We start from the raw sequence: 16,645 nt of genomic DNA, 5'->3' as shown, positions 1-16,645 counted from the left end.
CTTTTCGGGAGCGGCCGTTTCCGGTTATGATGGTGTCCCCGCTGGCGGTTGTTCCTAAGAAGGAACCGGGTAAGTTCCGCCTTATCCACAATTTATCTCGGCCTGTTGGGTTTTCTGTGAACGACGGTATCTCGCGGGATTTGTGCACCGTGCGGTATTCCTCGGTTGATTGTGCTTTGCGGCTTATTCTCAGGGCTGGCCGCGGTGCTCTGTTGGCGAAGGTCGATATTCAATCGGCCTTCCGGTTATTGCCGGTCCATCCTCAGTCTTACCCTTTGTTGGGGTTTCGTTTCGAGGGCGCTTACTTTTATGATCGCTGTTTGCCGATGGGTTGTTCTATCTCATGTGCTTATTTTGAGATGTTCAGCACGTTCCTGCATTGGGTAGTGGTTCAGCGTTCTGGGCTGGATGCCGTGGTTCACTATCTTGACGATTTTTTGTTCGTAGGCTCTGGTGATTCTGATGATTGTGTGCGTCTTAAGGGGGTTTTTGAAGCAATGGCAGCGGAATTTGGGATTCCGTTGGCGCAGGACAAGTCTGAGGGTCCAGTTTCGTCTCTGGTTTTTCTGGGGATTGAGTTAGATTCCGTGGCGTTGGTGACTCGTTTGCCGTCGGTTAAGGTCCGGCAATTGCTTGATCTTATTGAGCGGGTGTTATCTACTCCAAAATCTACCTTACACGTGGTTCAGTCTTTAATTGGCTCTCTTAATTTTGCTTGTCGGGTTTTGCCCATGGGTCGTGCCTTTTCGCGTCGGTTGGCGGCTTCCACGGCTGGTGTCCGGGACAAGCATCATTTTTTGCGCCTATCGGCTGGGGTGCGGGCGGATCTGCGCATGTGGTCTTGTTTTTTTGCGCGACTTTAATGGCTGCTTGCCTATGCAGGCTCTGGAGGTGTCTAATGGGGACTTGGAGCTGTTTTCTGACGCGGCTGGAGGTGTGGGCTTTGGCCTTTATTGTCAGGGCGCCTGGTGTGCTGAGCGGTGGCCCCAATTTTGGGTTGCTCGGGGTATCACGCGTAATGTCACGCTCTTGGAATTATTTCCGTTCATTGTGGCCTGTGAATTGTGGCCTGACAAATTGAGGGATCGGCGGGTAGTGTTTTGGTGCGATAATCAGGGGGTGGTGGAGGTGGTCAACAGACAGGTTGCGCACTGCCTGTCGGTGAATGTGTTGGTGAGAGCGTTGGTTTTGCGCTGCCTGCGTCTTAATGTTTTTATTCGAGCGCGGCATGTGCCCGGTCTGCAGAATGGCATAGCTGATGCTCTCTCTCGTTTCCATTTTTCGCAGTTTCGTCGTCTGGCGCCGGAGGCCCAGGAGGACGGTTTGGCGATGCCGGAGCATTTGTGGAGCCTGGTCGAGAAGGAGTGTGGGAAATGCTCCGCCTGTCGGTAGCACCGACTACCTGGTCGCATTACTCAGCCGGGTTCCGTGTGGTCTTTACCTTTTTGGTCGGCAGGGGTTGGGTTCCAGGAGATGTGGCCGAGTCCTTTCTTGAGGATTTTGTGCTGGATTCTGGCAGGTCTGGGGTATCTAGACGGGTAGTGCAAGGGAGGTTGGCGGGGTTTGCCTTCTTCTGTCGGGCTTTGGGTTGGAACTGCCCTTCCTCGGGTTTTCTTGTCCAACGCCTGCTGCGTGCGTTGGGAAGGGTGGCCCCTCCTAGGCCGGATTCTCGTTTGCCTATCCGGCATGACTTGCTCGTTCGACTTTTGTCAGTATTGCCCGATTTGGCTCGCTCTCCTTACGAGGCGGTTCTTTTTCGGGCGGCTTTTTCTCTAGCGTTTTTTGGGGCATTGCGCGTGGGGGAATTGTTAGTTAGTGCAGCCGATATGGCAAGGGGGCGTGGTTTGTTGGTTGAGCATGTAGAGCTGGGCGCCAGTGAGGCAAGAATCTGTGTGGCTAGCTCTAAGACAGATCAGGTCGGGCGTGGCCAGTGGTTGGTTCTCCGCCAGGTGGATGGTTGTGTTTCTTGTCCAGTGTCTTGTTTGAGGGCTTTTTTACTGGTGCGGGTTGCGGTTTCTCCTGTCTTATTTGTGCATGTGGATGGGGTCCCTCTCTCTAGGTTTCAGTTCTTGGCTGTGCTGCGCCTTGCTTTGATACGCTGCGGCGAGGAGCCTAGGAGCTACGGCACTCACTCCTTTCGGATTGGTGCCGCCACCAGCGCTTGTGCTGCTGGTATGTCGGAGGCGGGTATCCGGCGGTTGGGGCGATGGGTGTCTGGGGCTTTCCGCGGATACATTAGGCCGTCGTGTTCGGCTAGGGGGCGTGGGCATAGTTCTGTGGGTCGGTGATTGTATTGGGGACGTGGGGTGAGTCTGTTCTGTTTGTGGCTGATTTGTTTTGTTTTTCAGGTGCTGGTCGGAGCTGTTCTGTGTGGATAATCGGGCATTCCTTTGTGCATTGGGCTGGAGAGAGGGCTTTGTTGCGCCCTGGAGGTCGACATCTTGGGCTTGGTCATATGGGTGTGCGGGTATCTTGGTGGGGGCAGCGTGGCATGAGATGGCATCAGCTTTTGCCGTTATTGTCACCTTTGCGAGCTGGCCCTCGTCGTCCGGATGTGCTCATTATTCACTTGGGGGGTAACGATGTTGATGTTATGACGGCTAGACAGTTAGTTAACATCATTAAGGATGATCTGCGGGTTCTTTTTGCTTGGTTTCCAGGTACGCGTGTTTTATGGTCGGATGTTATTCCTCGTCCTCGGCGTCTTGCGTCCCGGCGGTGGACCCGTGGTTTGTCTAAATTTAACCGTCAGGTGGGGAAGTGGGTTGAGTCGCAGGGTGGTGAGCAGCTGTTACATGGATGGGTTGATGTGGGTTGTGGAGGGCTCTTTCACACAGATAGAGTGCATTTGTCTGACATTGGGTGGGATCTGCTCTTGGACGATTTTGCGGTGGGTTGCGAGCGTGTTTTGGGTTTGGGTTAGCCGCTGCTCTGTTGCCGGTGGGGGGGGGGGGGCCTGTGTGTTCACAGGCCTATGGCGGATCTCCCGAGCTATTCGGTCTTTGGGCTCATCGGGTGATGAGCGGTGGGCCGGCGGGGTGCCGTGCCCGGGGGGTCAGGTGACCCGGATAAAGGGGCATGAGGGACATGCCACCCCTCTGACCCTTGTTGAAGTGGCAGGGTCGAGGGCACTGAAAGTTGGTTTTTGGGGTAGCTCGGGAGGAGCTCTTGGATTTATGTTAATCACTGTTTGATGGAAATTATAATATGTTAATTTTATTAATAAACTGAGCTGCGGCTAATTCCCAAAGTGGTTGTCGTGTTTTATTAAAAGGTAGGAGGTGTATCAGGGTAACATTTGTAGGGTAGGGGTGGTTAGTCAGGGAGCAAAGGGGCACATCCAGATCCCGATGTTAATGGGAGCCCGAGGCCTCGTGCCGATGGGCAAAATATAATACGGGGCTGGTGGGCCTCCGTGTTGCTCATCGGCCGGGGCGGTCGGGGGGGGCGGTGCAATTCGCCCGACGGCTGATTGGCCTGTTAAAAGGCGACAGCCAGTTTTTAAGTTGATTGGGTGCGTGTCGGAGGAGGTGCGGAGGCGAGGGGATTTAAGGAGGGGGCAGTGGAGGACTCAACCGTTTGGGTCCTCCAGGGCGTTTTTTCCCTCCCACCCTCCCTTTGTTTTTGGTGCTTGGGAGTAGTTCGGGGGCGGATCTCCCGAGCTATTCGGTCTTTGGGCTCATCGGGTGATGAGCGGTGGGCCGGCGGGGTGCCGTGCCCGGGGGGTCAGGTGACCCGGATAAAGGGGCATGAGGGACATGCCACCCCTCTGACCCTTGTTGAAGTGGCAGGGTCGAGGGCACTGAAAGTTGGTTTTTGGGGTAGCTCGGGAGGAGCTCTTGGATTTATGTTAATCACTGTTTGATGGAAATTATAATATGTTAATTTTATTAATAAACTGAGCTGCGGCTAATTCCCAAAGTGGTTGTCGTGTTTTATTAAAAGGTAGGAGGTGTATCAGGGTAACATTTGTAGGGTAGGGGTGGTTAGTCAGGGAGCAAAGGGGCACATCCAGATCCCGATGTTACTGATCTTTCCTTGCTACTGGCCTTTAACTGCTGTATTTACTCAGCTTATCTCTCCCTTCACGGTCCACCGAGCTTCAATTAGGCTCTCATGTTTCCTTTATTGATTGCCTCTTCAGTATCAATTAACCTCCATGACTCATAGCCCTCTCTCTTTCAAATTCTTATTTCCAATTGCCTCTTTCTAGTCCTTTTCTTGGCTAATGGAATTTTATTATGACTACCCATATAATATCTCTCCCTTCTCTTTTTCTGCTGAGAATTTTTTTTTTTTTTTTTTTTTACATATGCTTATTCATACTCTTACAATGCTAATTTGATTCATTACTCTTTTTCCTGTTCTCAGATGATGGTTGCTAACAGTTCTGAATTAGGCTGCTGTGTTTGCTATCTGACCTCGGCCGCCTGGCTTGACTTTCTAGTTACCCCAACTTGTTGGCTGCGTTTGTAGCCTATCTCATTGACATTTGTTTTAAGTGCCTCCATTTTACCTGTTTGCTGTGAATGCACTACTCACCTGATTGGTTTTTGTCCTTTTTTCTTTTATCAAGGTGTACCTTCTCAGTGTATAATGCCTTACATCCCTCACTATCTGATTATTGTTGCCTGACTGAATATGTCATGAATCCAGCTGATATTTATCCATGCCTTTAACCTTTACTTCTCTCAATGTCAAGGGTCTAAACAATTGCATTAAAAAACGCAAAATTATTTCTTATTTACAGGACGTTAATTCGGACATTGTTTTTTTACAGGAAACGCATCTTTCAGAATCTGATTCCCACAAACTTACCCTGAAAGGTTATTCACCACCATTATGCTCACCTGCACTCAATGGGAAAAATGGAGTCATAACTTTCATACGTCAAAACCCAGCCATTTCCATTGATTTTAGCTCTCATGACATGAATGGTCGTTGGGTTAGTACTCTGCTTACCATCTCGCAACAACCAGTTCGCATCATTAATATATATGCTCCTAACACGGACCAACCAGATTTCTTTACCAATTTGGCTACCCACATCCTTCAAAGCCCTAATACTCCTATTATTTTAGGGGGGGACTTTAATCTCATCCTAGATGTAGATAAGGATAGGAAGTCCCATGCAACATATAAAAAGACCCAATCCTGGTTCACTCTACATGATATCATTTCACAGTTACAACTCATTGATCCGTGGAGACTCCACCATCCTGATGCTGACCGTTATACCTTTTTCTCTGCTCCCCACTCCACCTATTCTCGCATTGACTACTTTCTTGCTAGTTCCTCCCTGGTTGACCGTCTCTCCTCCTCTACCATTGGAGATATTGCCATTTCGGACCACGCTGCCATCTCCTTGACTTGCAACCATTTTTCTCTCTCGCCCAAATCCAGACAATGGAGATTCAATTCCTCTCTACTTATGGAACCTGACTTTGTCACCACTGTCAATGATGCCATAAATGAATTCTTTGTCTTCAATTCACCTGACCAAACCTCTTGGCCTAATACATGGGACACCTTTAAGGCTTACATACGGGGAGTCATCATCCAATATTCCTCTCATCTCCACTCTGTCAGGAAAAAACGAATCAAGGATCTGGAACAACGTATTCACGTTGCAGAATCTACATATACATCTGATTTATCTAATATCACTGCCCTAACGGATCTCCGAAAACTTCGTTTCGAATATAATTCCTTACTCAGTACTGCAGCAGCTAGATCAGTATTTGTTCAAGCATCTACATATCACGCGGAAAATAACAAGACCGGCCATTTGCTTGCGAATCTTCTAAATAAATCTTCTAACCAAACTTCTATCCCTTCGATCAAAGACCCCTCCGGTGTTCTTCTTACTGGGACATCTGCTGTATCGTCTCAGTTTCTCTCATTTTACCAAACACTATATTCTTCTGACTCCTCTTATTCGGCTACCTCTACGGACTCTTTTCTAGCATTGCAACATCCGACGGTCTCCTCATCTGACTTACCTCTTCTTGATAAAACATTCACAGCACAGGAACTCTTGGAAGCAATTACTTCTCTAGCTCCCAAGAAATCCCCAGGACCGGATGGACTGACTGCCGAATTCTATAAAGCTTTTCATCAGACATTATTACCCCACATGCTTGCTTTCTTTCACCATCTCTGTGCTCATGGGACTGCTACGGGCTCCTTCACTGAAGCCACGCTGATTGTTTTCCCGAAACCGGGAAAGGACCCACAGGACGTTAAGAACTACCGTCCTATCTCCCTCATCAATGTCGATGCCAAGATTTTTGCCAAAATCCTGGCCTCTGGTATGCAATCTGTTCTTTCCTATTTAATTAGTCCGGACCAATCCGGATTCTTACACAATCGCTACTCATCTAATAACACTCGTTTATTTTCTCATATTCTTCACCATACAGACTCCAATCCAGATAGACTTCTGATTATGGCATTAGATGCTGAAAAAGCCTTCGACCGTGTTGAATGGCCCTTCCTTTTTCACACGCTTTCATGGTTCGGCTTTCCCGAAACATTCATTCGCATGATCAAAACCCTATACTCCCACCCTCAAACCAAAATTTTGATTAATGGACATTTAACTTCTTCCTTTTCGCCTTCGAGGGGTACCAGACAGGGATGCCCACTTTCACCTCTCCTTTTTAATCTCGTACTTGAACCTCTTCTTATTGCCATCCGGAATGATTCTTCTATTAAGGGATTCCATCATAACTCTTTCTCTGTTAAACTTTCTGCTTATGCAGATGATATCCTACTCTATGTCACGCCGGAATCTTTGCCCTCGGTCCTATCCCAAATCCACCGCTACTCCGCTATCTCCGGTTACAAGCTAAATATTTCTAAGTCTGAAATTATGCCACTAAACTGTATTGACGTGCAGACAGTGGTCACAGGACAGGGATTTCTTTGGTCTCCCCCAAAAATAAAATATCTCGGAATCTTCTTTGGTCCTTCCCTAGACTCCACTATACAATTTAATACCGAACATCTTATTTCAACCACCCTCACCTGTACTCGCAAGTGATCTCCGCTCAATCTGACATGGTTTGGTCGTCTTTCTACTATTAAGATGATGATCGTTCCTAAAATCAATTATGTTCTCAGCATGCTCCCCATACTCCTTCCTCATGCTGTTTACGCCCGCATTGAGAAACTCCTTGTGGACTTTCTCTGGCAGGGAAAACAACCTAGAATTGCGCTTAAAAAATTGAAATCTCCCCGTGAATGGGGAGGTGTTAATTTTCCCTGCTTCAGAGGTTATCACATGGCCTTCTTGATGACTCAGGGCTCTCTTTGGCAAGATTCTAATCAGATCTCAGTCAATCCTAATTGGTTACAACTCGAAATGACTTTGACAGATCCATCTTCTCTTAAGCATGCCCCTTGTATGTCTCTCACTGCTTCTATTAAAGCTAACCCCATTCTCAAGAGTACATGGTCAGCGATTTGTTATGTGGACTCCATCTCTTCTCATAAATGGGCAGAATCTTCGTTAGCTCCCGTCTGGAATAATCCTCGTATCACAATCAATAAGGAGATGGTGGCGTGGAAGAGGTGGCAACAACAGGGGATTTGGTATGTTCATCATCTCCTCCAGAATGACCACTGGCTTTCCTTTTCCGATCTTATGGTCAAATTCCACATTCCTCAATCTCAATACTTTCTCTGGATACAACTTCATCATAGTCTCAAATCTGCCTTTCCATCTCCTATCTCCCTTGCTGTTCCTCCTGACTTACCTAACCTATTTCTTTCCTATCCTACCATGAAAGGTCAGACATCTAAATGGTATAAATATATCCAATCTCACACCACCACACCTCCCCATGATACCATAGCGAAATGGAATGTTTCATTACGCACTCCATTCACTGAACATTCGTGGCTACTCATGTGGCCCAAACTTCTGAAGTCACTTCGTTCAGCCTCACACATACAAACAGCGATATTCTTATACCACAGGGCCTTTTGGACCCCGGATAAGTCAGCCAAAATAAATCGGTCTTATGATGGTTGTTGCTGGACCTGTAAATCCCCTGATGGCTCTTTACTCCATATGCTTTACACATGTACACATGTCTCATCTTTTTGGTCTAATGTGTGGTCTACAATTGCCCGCATCTTTCATATCACCGATACTTTTTCCTTTGACTTATTGTTTAATGGCTCTTCGATCCTATCCTCCCCTTTATCCATCACTCATGAACGCCTGTTAATTATACTTTTATTCACTGCTCTCTCCACCATCCTGCACAATTGGAAGGATACCACTAAACTACATGTCAATTTATGGTGGAACTCGATATGTCTCCTTGTGAAATATGAATGTCATTTTGCTGAACGCAATAACTCCATGATCTCTTATACAAAAACTTGGTCCCCTCTGCTTGAATATTGCAAATCAGTCTCATGATTACTGAATATTGTTACTCAGATTCTTGACTTTAATATTCATTTCTCTATTATATGTTTTTGCCTCACCCTTAGTCTTCTGAATTCAGGCACTTATCAGAATTAACCATGTTCCAATACATTTTATATATATCATATTCTTTTATTTTAGATTGGACATGTCCTTCTGATTTTTCTGGTACATTATTTGAGCATTTTACCTACTGTTTTTGTTTTTCTTTTCTTCAATACCCCTTTCTTGAACTAATGTCATCACATCTTTATTTTGTTATGCATTTAATAATCTGTGATCATTATTCCTTTGTGGATGCACTTCACACTTGTTAATGATATTGTTATAATGTGCTCCTTGTTGGAGCACTCACATTGTTGGCTTTGTATTTTTACTCTACTTATAAAATCAATAAAACACTTTGAACATAAAAAAAAAAAAAGCCCTTCGGAGGAGGTGGGCTAGTCGATGTCCGAAGACGTTCTTGCCTCTCCTTGTCAGGTGGAGTCCATCTGGTCCCTGCAGTCCCTTTAGTGCCTCTCCATGGTCCAGGAAGCCGAAGTTCATGTCCCTGCACCATTCATGTAGCCACTCGTTGTCTCTCACAGTCGAAGAGATCAGTGTGTACACACTTCTTAGCATTTTTAATCATGTGAGCATTCCTGCGGCGTCTTTTAGGATTGCTTACATTTGTATACTGTACTCCTCGCCAGTAGTGCTCTGATTTCCAACTAAGTTTTCCATAGCTTATTTTATTGCTGCCAGCTTTACTACATGTTAGGTGATCTGTTTTCTCATCTGCCTTTGACTTCTGGATCATAGACTTTATTTTGCATACATTTTCACAGTCACCTGACCTGTGTCACTAGTAGCACTTTTTCCCCCCTTTTTTAGGCTTTAGCCCTTGTCTTGCCACTTATGGCATACACTCCATCACCCTCTTTATATGACATTCTTAAGAGGTATTTGCCTCTTTAGCATCCCAGTCACCGCTTCATACACAGTGCCTTTTATGGCAATTTATACTTTTTCATGTCCCATTCTTTCATATCATACATACACCCTCTCATGTTAAAGCAATACACGCCTGATCTTCTAGTTTTTTCCATCTTCTCCATCAGCTCGCCTCTTTTCTTTTCTTTCACACCATTCTACTTCCTTAGTTGCACTTTTGCCCTGATCAGTACAAGACATTTTTACATTTTTATTTTAATCTTTTAATTCTTTCCAATACCTCCATGTTTTTATCCTTCGCAATTGGACACATTTTATTTATTATTAGAATAGAGAGCTTCATTTGTCAGACACTTTTTGACAAATATTCAATACATCTTTCTCTCAGTTCACAGTCATTTGGATGCTTTCTAGCATATCTAAATCTTGTGGAAGAATTAGATTGGTATGTCTAACTTTGATTAACATTACTACTGTGCTGTTTCACATGCATTCAACTTTCTAGTAATACAACCACATTTTATTCTTATATCACATTCTAGTCACATCTCAGTTTTCATCACCTTGATGGAATGCTCACCTTTCACATCATTTTATATATGTCACTCGTATACTTAACACAAACAAAAGAGTGGGGAAGGGACACAGTACATCAGCCTTAAGGACAATAAATTTATTTGAAAACCATATAAATAGCTAAAACATATACAAACGATAATGCAAGTCTATCAGAGAGTCTTTAATCCTTTTCTAATTACTGGACCCCAACATGGTCCGTGTTTTGGCTTGGGAAGCCTTCCTCAGGGGTGGGCTAATGAAATCTATAAAATATATCTGCAAATACATATACAGTATAATCTCGTTTTAACGGACTTCAAGGGACCTGGAAAAACAGTCCATTATATCCAGAATCCGTTATATCCAGAGTTCCATTTTTTAAAAACTTTATTTAGGTCATCTTGAAACAACATACAATCAATGAACAGTCACTGCACATCAATAACAAAACTCAGCAAAACATTGGTATGCCATGAAATGATTGCAAAACCAGAACAATAAAAGATGTTCTAAAGCACTATGTCGTACTGTACTGGAAAGAAAAATAATCTGTCATTTTCTTCTGGAATCCATTTAGACTTTTCATATTAGATACTATATCACCGGCATGCCACACGCCTTGTAGGCGTAGCCTGCATGTCCATTATAGCCGAACAAAACTACAGCTAAAAGCGGCTCTGGGGACCAAATTGGTTATCCGTTATATCTGAAAGTCCGTTATATGCGAGTCCGCTATATGCATGTTTATAAAGGCGCACGGCTGGGACCAGCGGACCTCATCCGCTATAGACGAGATTCCATTATAAGCGAGTCCGTTATAACGAATGGACAAAAAGAGAAATATTGCCAATTAAAATATGAGTAAATGATGAAAATGCAGAACGACAATGATAATGATATCATGAAAATAGCAAAACAGAAGTGTCACCAATTGAAATGTAAAATGCACATTATTAAAATACACATACATAAAGTAAAAAGATATCAGAATCATGCATAATATGAAGTATAAATATGTATAAAAAGCACTTGAAAAATAAGAAACCAAAACAGTATATAAATGAAGAAATATAAAACCAAACATACCCAGTAGATGGCACCAATATACTTGTAAAGATTAAGGGCTCCTTTTATCAAGCCGCGCTAGTGGTTTAACGCGCATAATAGCGCACACTAAACTGCTGGCCACACTAGCTGCTACTGCTTCCTCTTGAGCAGGCAATAGTTTTTGGCAAGCACAGGGGTTAACGCATGATGAAAAGTCGCATGCGTTAACCCCGCTAGTGCGGCTTGATAAAAGGAGCCCTAAAAAAGAATGCTATAAAAACAAAAATGGAACTTATGAAACAGGACAACATTGATTACCAGGTGCTCAAACCATGTTGTGTGAAAAAAAAACAACAAACTGCTGCCAAGATGCATGATGCCTATGGTCTCCACAGAGAAACCTGGAGCACAATATATAAACATATACAGAAAACCCAAAAGGGAATCCATATTTTAGAACCATTAGAAATCGATAGTGACCCAACACAGTGAAAATTAGTCGACCAAAAGAAAGTGCAGCGTTTTGAAAAAAGGAGTTACCTGTGTTTGTATATATAAGCCTGCAAAACAACATAGTGCCCTGAGGAAAAAAGCATTACACACGCCATTTAAGGGCCACTTTGATAAATTTCAGAAGGAAATAAACCAAAAAAATTAAAAAATGTGATCCAGATTGTCAGGCACTTACCGGTTCCAAAAACTTGCAAGCAACTGCATCTGCTGAAAAGCGTCATCGCTGAAATTAGGTGCGTATAGAACAGAAGCTTCTTAAGAATCCTAAAACTAGTGCGGGAATGTGACGTCAACAAAAAAAAAAACCAAACAAAAAAACAACGAAACTGAAGCTTATCAAAACTTGTGAAATAAAGAAATGCAGAGAGAGTCAAAATGTTTAGAAAACAAAACTGATCAGAAACCTCTCCTTAAGGACGATCTTAAACAAGGTTCAGAATGATGATGTGTGCTTGCCTTAAGCAGGTGTCATCAAACTGTGCTGGAAGAATAAAGAAGAAATAAAAAGGTCCTAAAAAACAAACAAACTCCAGAAAGGATTTAAAAAAAAAAAAAAAAGAGGGAAATCAAAATCCCAAGAAATAAAAATAATGTCTTTACAGGTATCGACAATAAAAGATAAAAAATAAAAACAATGAGTTTTCTAAAAAAATGAATGAATGACATGTGGTCTAAGTGAATAAATGCGCCAAATGATGGGTGTTTGGTTTTCATTTATAAGTACCATACCAAATACAGATCATACATTATAAAAAAACAACCTATGTCATATAAGCAATCATATCATATGGTATGTTTCAGATGTGGTAACAATATTTGAACATATATTAGCAATGTGAATTATGTCAGCAAATAGATTATAAAAATATTAGAGAGAGACCGTAAAATCTATCGCTGAATTTAAACCATGGGGGTAATCAAAAATCAGTCTTTGTTCCTCCTGTATCAAAATGTTCTCAATGTCTCCTCCTCTCATTCTTGGCTTAATCATCTTCAAAACAAAGAATTTTAGATCATCTGCAGTGTGACCCATTATTTTTCAATGTTCTACCAACGGTGCGGACATAACACCCTTATTTATACAACTGCGGTGTTCAATTATTCTTGTTCATATCATATGTTTAGTCTTACCAATATAGGCCTTTTCGCAAGGACACTGGATTAGATATACCACATAAATTGATTTGCAATCTGAACCGTGTTTGATGTCATAGACACGTCTAGTGTGGGGGTGTTTAAAATGGTGTGCTGGCTATAGGAGGGGCCTTAGGCATCCTGGGCCAATCAGAGCCTTAGGCCCCTTCCCGGTGCATCTTAAACAACATGGGCCAATCAGAACCCCAGGCTCCTCCCTGGTGCATCCAAGGATGAACTGGGGGAGGGGAATGCCCATTTTGGAAGAGGCGGCCAGAGGGAGTAGGCATCCCTCCAGTCAGCCATCTAATTAAAGGTACGGGGAAGAGGGGGCAGAGGCAGGGGGGAGGTTGTGATGCAGCGGGAGAGAATGGGCATCTTTCCCACTGCTGGGGGGGGGGGGGTTGTTCTTTGACAGCAGGAGAGAGTGGGCATCTCTCCCTCTGCTGGGAGAAGGGTTTTGCTTGTCAATGGGAGAGAGTGGTAATCTCTTCCGCTGCAGGTGGGGTGTTGTGGGGCAGCAGGAGAGAATGGGCATCTATCCCATTGCGGGGGGGGGGGGGGGAGGGGGGGAGATGTCTCAAAACGGGTTTTCTACCAGTCTCCAACACTGCTATGCCGAGGTTTTCACTGTACCGGCACCCCTGGACCAGTCGCTGATTTTTGTTGCCAAAAACCAACGACACTTTTGGAGAATGGTTTGGCGATTTTAAAGAATCCACCGAAGTGCTCATTTTAATGTTGAAGAGCCCATTTGCATGTCAGTGTCAGAGACTGCTAGGAACCTCGCTAAAAACAGAAATAAGTTTTTTTTGAAAATCCACCGCTAAAATGTGTGCAGGCTAAACCGTCGGAAAACAGTTTAGCGATGGTGTTAAATTTTTGAGAATCTGGGCCTAAGAAACAAAGCATTATCCCCCCCCCCCTTTTATGAAACCGCATTAGGCTTTTGTATCGCAGGCTGCGGATGTATTAACTCCAACGCTCACAGGAATTCTATGAGGGTTGGAGCTTTTATCGCCACTGCTGGTGATAAAGAAACCTAATGTGATCTCATAAAAGGGGGCCTATATTTGCTTATACCTAAACTATTTTTCCAGTCTTACAACTTCAAGCTCCTTAATAGATACTTACTGGAACTTTAGATTTAGATGAAGAAAAAGTTGGGGGAAGATTCATATTTTGGGTTCGGGAATATGACTTTGACATAGATTGTGGCTGCACAGAAGTAGAAGTTGATATATGCCCTGGACCCTGAATTTCCTGCAAATGAAGTGAGACAATTACAGATGACTGAATAAAAAGGTAGGGTCCAATATTCAGCTGGTGGCAATCAGCATTTTGCTGACAGCTGCAGATGCTAAAGCAGGAAATTCAATCCTGGGTTATGTGTGGGCATCGATATTGAATTTCCAAGCTTCCAGAGCAGGCTAATGCACTTAACTGGCTATAGGTTACCACATAAAGATAGGACTGACTTTTTGTGATCCTATTCATGCAGTTATCTTAACCAGTTAAGTTCTGAATTATCGGTACTTAATTGGCAATACAGCAAAGTTTGCTAAGAAAAGCATCAGGACTTGCCTTATATTTACTTCTTCATTTAGGACTGGATTCTACAAATGGTGCCTACCGGTTGTCAATCAATTGCTAGGCACCGTTTATAGAATCAGGCAACTTAGGTATCTCTAGGCGTCCTAGACATATTTGCTGCTTTTCACTCACCTAATTTGGTGGCACTTATGTCGGATGTCTAATGATGCCTAACTCAACCCTGCCCGTAACACTTACCTTTTGACGTGGAAGGGCGCCTCTACTTAGGCGTTCCTAGGCATCCTAAGAGTTTGACGCTGTCACTGAGCTCTTAAATTGTTTAATTAATGTTTTGGGTTTTTTTTGATTGGCTGAAAACTGCCATGGTGAGTTACCAGGCCAATTAAGCCAATTAAAAAAATAAAAGGCATAGATCTTGAGCTTAGGCATCACTAGGCGGCTGCAATTAGGAGGGTTTGGGCTGCAGCACTTTGGTACTATTACCCACCCTTCTCTGTTCTCTCTACTCTCTTTCTTGTCAATAATGGAATTCATTTATCCATCTCTCACCCACTCCCCACTCTTTTCCCTCTTTTATATGCTCTCTTCTCCATCATTTAATGTATGGAAAAAAAAGAATAAAAGGAAAAAAAAAAAAAAGATTAGGTTCTTACCTTGCTAATCTTCTTTCTTAATTTTCTTTTTTGTAATCAGGACTGGTAAGAACATAAGAACATAAGCAGTGCCTCCGCCGGGTCAGACCATAGGTCCATCCTGCCCGGCAGTCCGCTCCCGCGGCAGCCCAAACAGGTCACGACCTGTCTGAATCACCAGAAGGGGCTCCCTTGCCACCTTGGTTTCTCATTGAAGTCCTATCTTCCCATCAAAGTCCTAACCCTCCGGTCTTGCACATGCACGACCTGGTTGGGTTTCTATACTTATTACCTGGTTAGCTTTCTATACTTGTGTTACATCCCAGCTCCTCCCTCAGTATCCCACGATCCTTTTATCCCTCAGGAATCCTTCCAATCCCTGTTTGAATCCCTGTACCGTACTCTGCCTGATCACTTCCTCCGGTAGCGCATTCCAAGTGTCCACGACCCTTTGGGTGAAAAAAAACTTCCTTGCATTTGTTTTGAACCTATCTCCCTTCAGTTTCTCCGAATGCCCCCTCGTACTTGTTGTCCCCTTCAGTCTGAAGAATCTGTCCCTATCCACCCTCTCTATGCCCCTCATGATCTTGAAGGTCTCTATCATATCTCCCCTGAGCCTCCTTTTTTCCAGAGAGAAGAGCTCCAGCCTATCCAACCTCTCGGCGTATGGGCAGTGTTCCAGCCTTTTTACCAGTTTCGTTGCTCTCCTTTGGACTCTCTCAAGTACCGCCATGTCCTTCTTGAGGTGCGGCGACCAATACTGAACGCAGTATTCCAGATGTGGACGCACCATCGCTCGATACAATGGCATGATGACTTCCCGCATCCTGGTTGTTATGCCCCTCTTTATGATGCCCAGCATCCTGTTGGCTTTTTTCGAAGCTGCTGCGCACTGTGCAGATGGCTTCAGTGATGCATCCACCAGCACACCCAAGTCTCTCTCAAGTCTGCTGTCTCCCAACAATGCCCCCCCCCCCCCACAATTTGTAGTTGAACAACGGGTTCTTTTTCCCTATATGCATGACCTTGCATTTTTCCACGTTAAAGCGTATTTGCCTTTAACGTGTAAAAATGCAAGGTCATGGTTTTGACTATTGAGTTTGAACCCCTACTAGTTGCGAGGATTGTAGAGAACCCACTGTTTGTTTTCATGCTCTACTTCCCATCACTCTGGGATGAGCTTCTCCTTCTCAGTCAGTACCAAAGTGTCTAGTGAGTCCTAGAGTGCAAACATAAGAAAGGGGTGCGGGGAATCTCCCTGAAACTACATAAGCCTGCTCTAAATACAAACATTAAACAACAATGCTTTTAAAACCATTGCTAAATGAAACAAAGAAAGTGGTATTAAAAGAAACCACCTAACTGTATGCTATCTGCACTAATATTCTGTAATTCTTATGAGCGACTTCTTATTCATTCCTGACCCTACCGGGCAGATGATGGAAACATGACATCTGAGTAAGTCTGAAACAGAAAGCAGGCTAGTCTATATCAGACAGGATGGGAGTTAAGACTACTAGTCCTGGTAACAAGAAAGAAGATTAACAAAGTAAGAACCTAATCTTTCCTTCTTGTGCAACAGGACTGGTAGTCTTGACCATCGGGACTATCAGAACAGCTCCTAGTTCCTAGGGTAGGACAGATGAGCCTACTGCCACAATGGAGGAGCCTACTGCCATCCCGGCTTCCACATACATCCTGTAAAACTTAGTGAACATGTGGAGATTGGACCAAGCAGCTGCCCTGCAAATCTCTGCAGGCGAGACTACTCTAGACTCTGCTCAAGATAACCCGATGCTGTGAGTGGAGTGCACCTTCACTGCCACTG

The 16,645-nt window shown here is 44.1% G+C and overlaps 1 protein-coding gene across 23 annotated transcripts in view; it reads right to left on the bottom strand.

The window, feature by feature from the left end:
* The window catches only part of CCDC158 (coiled-coil domain containing 158), a 1,147,529-nt gene that overhangs the window by 206,476 nt on the left and 924,408 nt on the right, over positions 1 to 16,645 (bottom strand). For 22 of the 23 annotated variants that reach the window (XR_004536446.1, XR_004536447.1, XM_033914104.1 and 19 more), the window contains one exon: positions 13,766 to 13,894. The exons of the other annotated variant lie outside the window; for it this stretch is intronic. Coding sequence is in view for 20 of the 22 variants with exons in the window: in XM_033914104.1 (XP_033769995.1) it covers positions 13,766 to 13,894 (129 nt within the window). In the remaining 2 variants the exon portion in view is untranslated. The remainder of the gene's footprint in view (positions 1 to 13,765; positions 13,895 to 16,645) is intronic. 23 annotated transcript variants of the gene reach the window in all.

The sequence above is a fragment of the Geotrypetes seraphini genome, chromosome 1 (assembly GCF_902459505.1).
Source record: "Geotrypetes seraphini chromosome 1, aGeoSer1.1, whole genome shotgun sequence".
Classification (NCBI taxonomy): Eukaryota; Metazoa; Chordata; class Amphibia; order Gymnophiona; family Dermophiidae; genus Geotrypetes; species Geotrypetes seraphini.
This window is presented reverse-complemented; position numbering and strand designations above follow the sequence as displayed.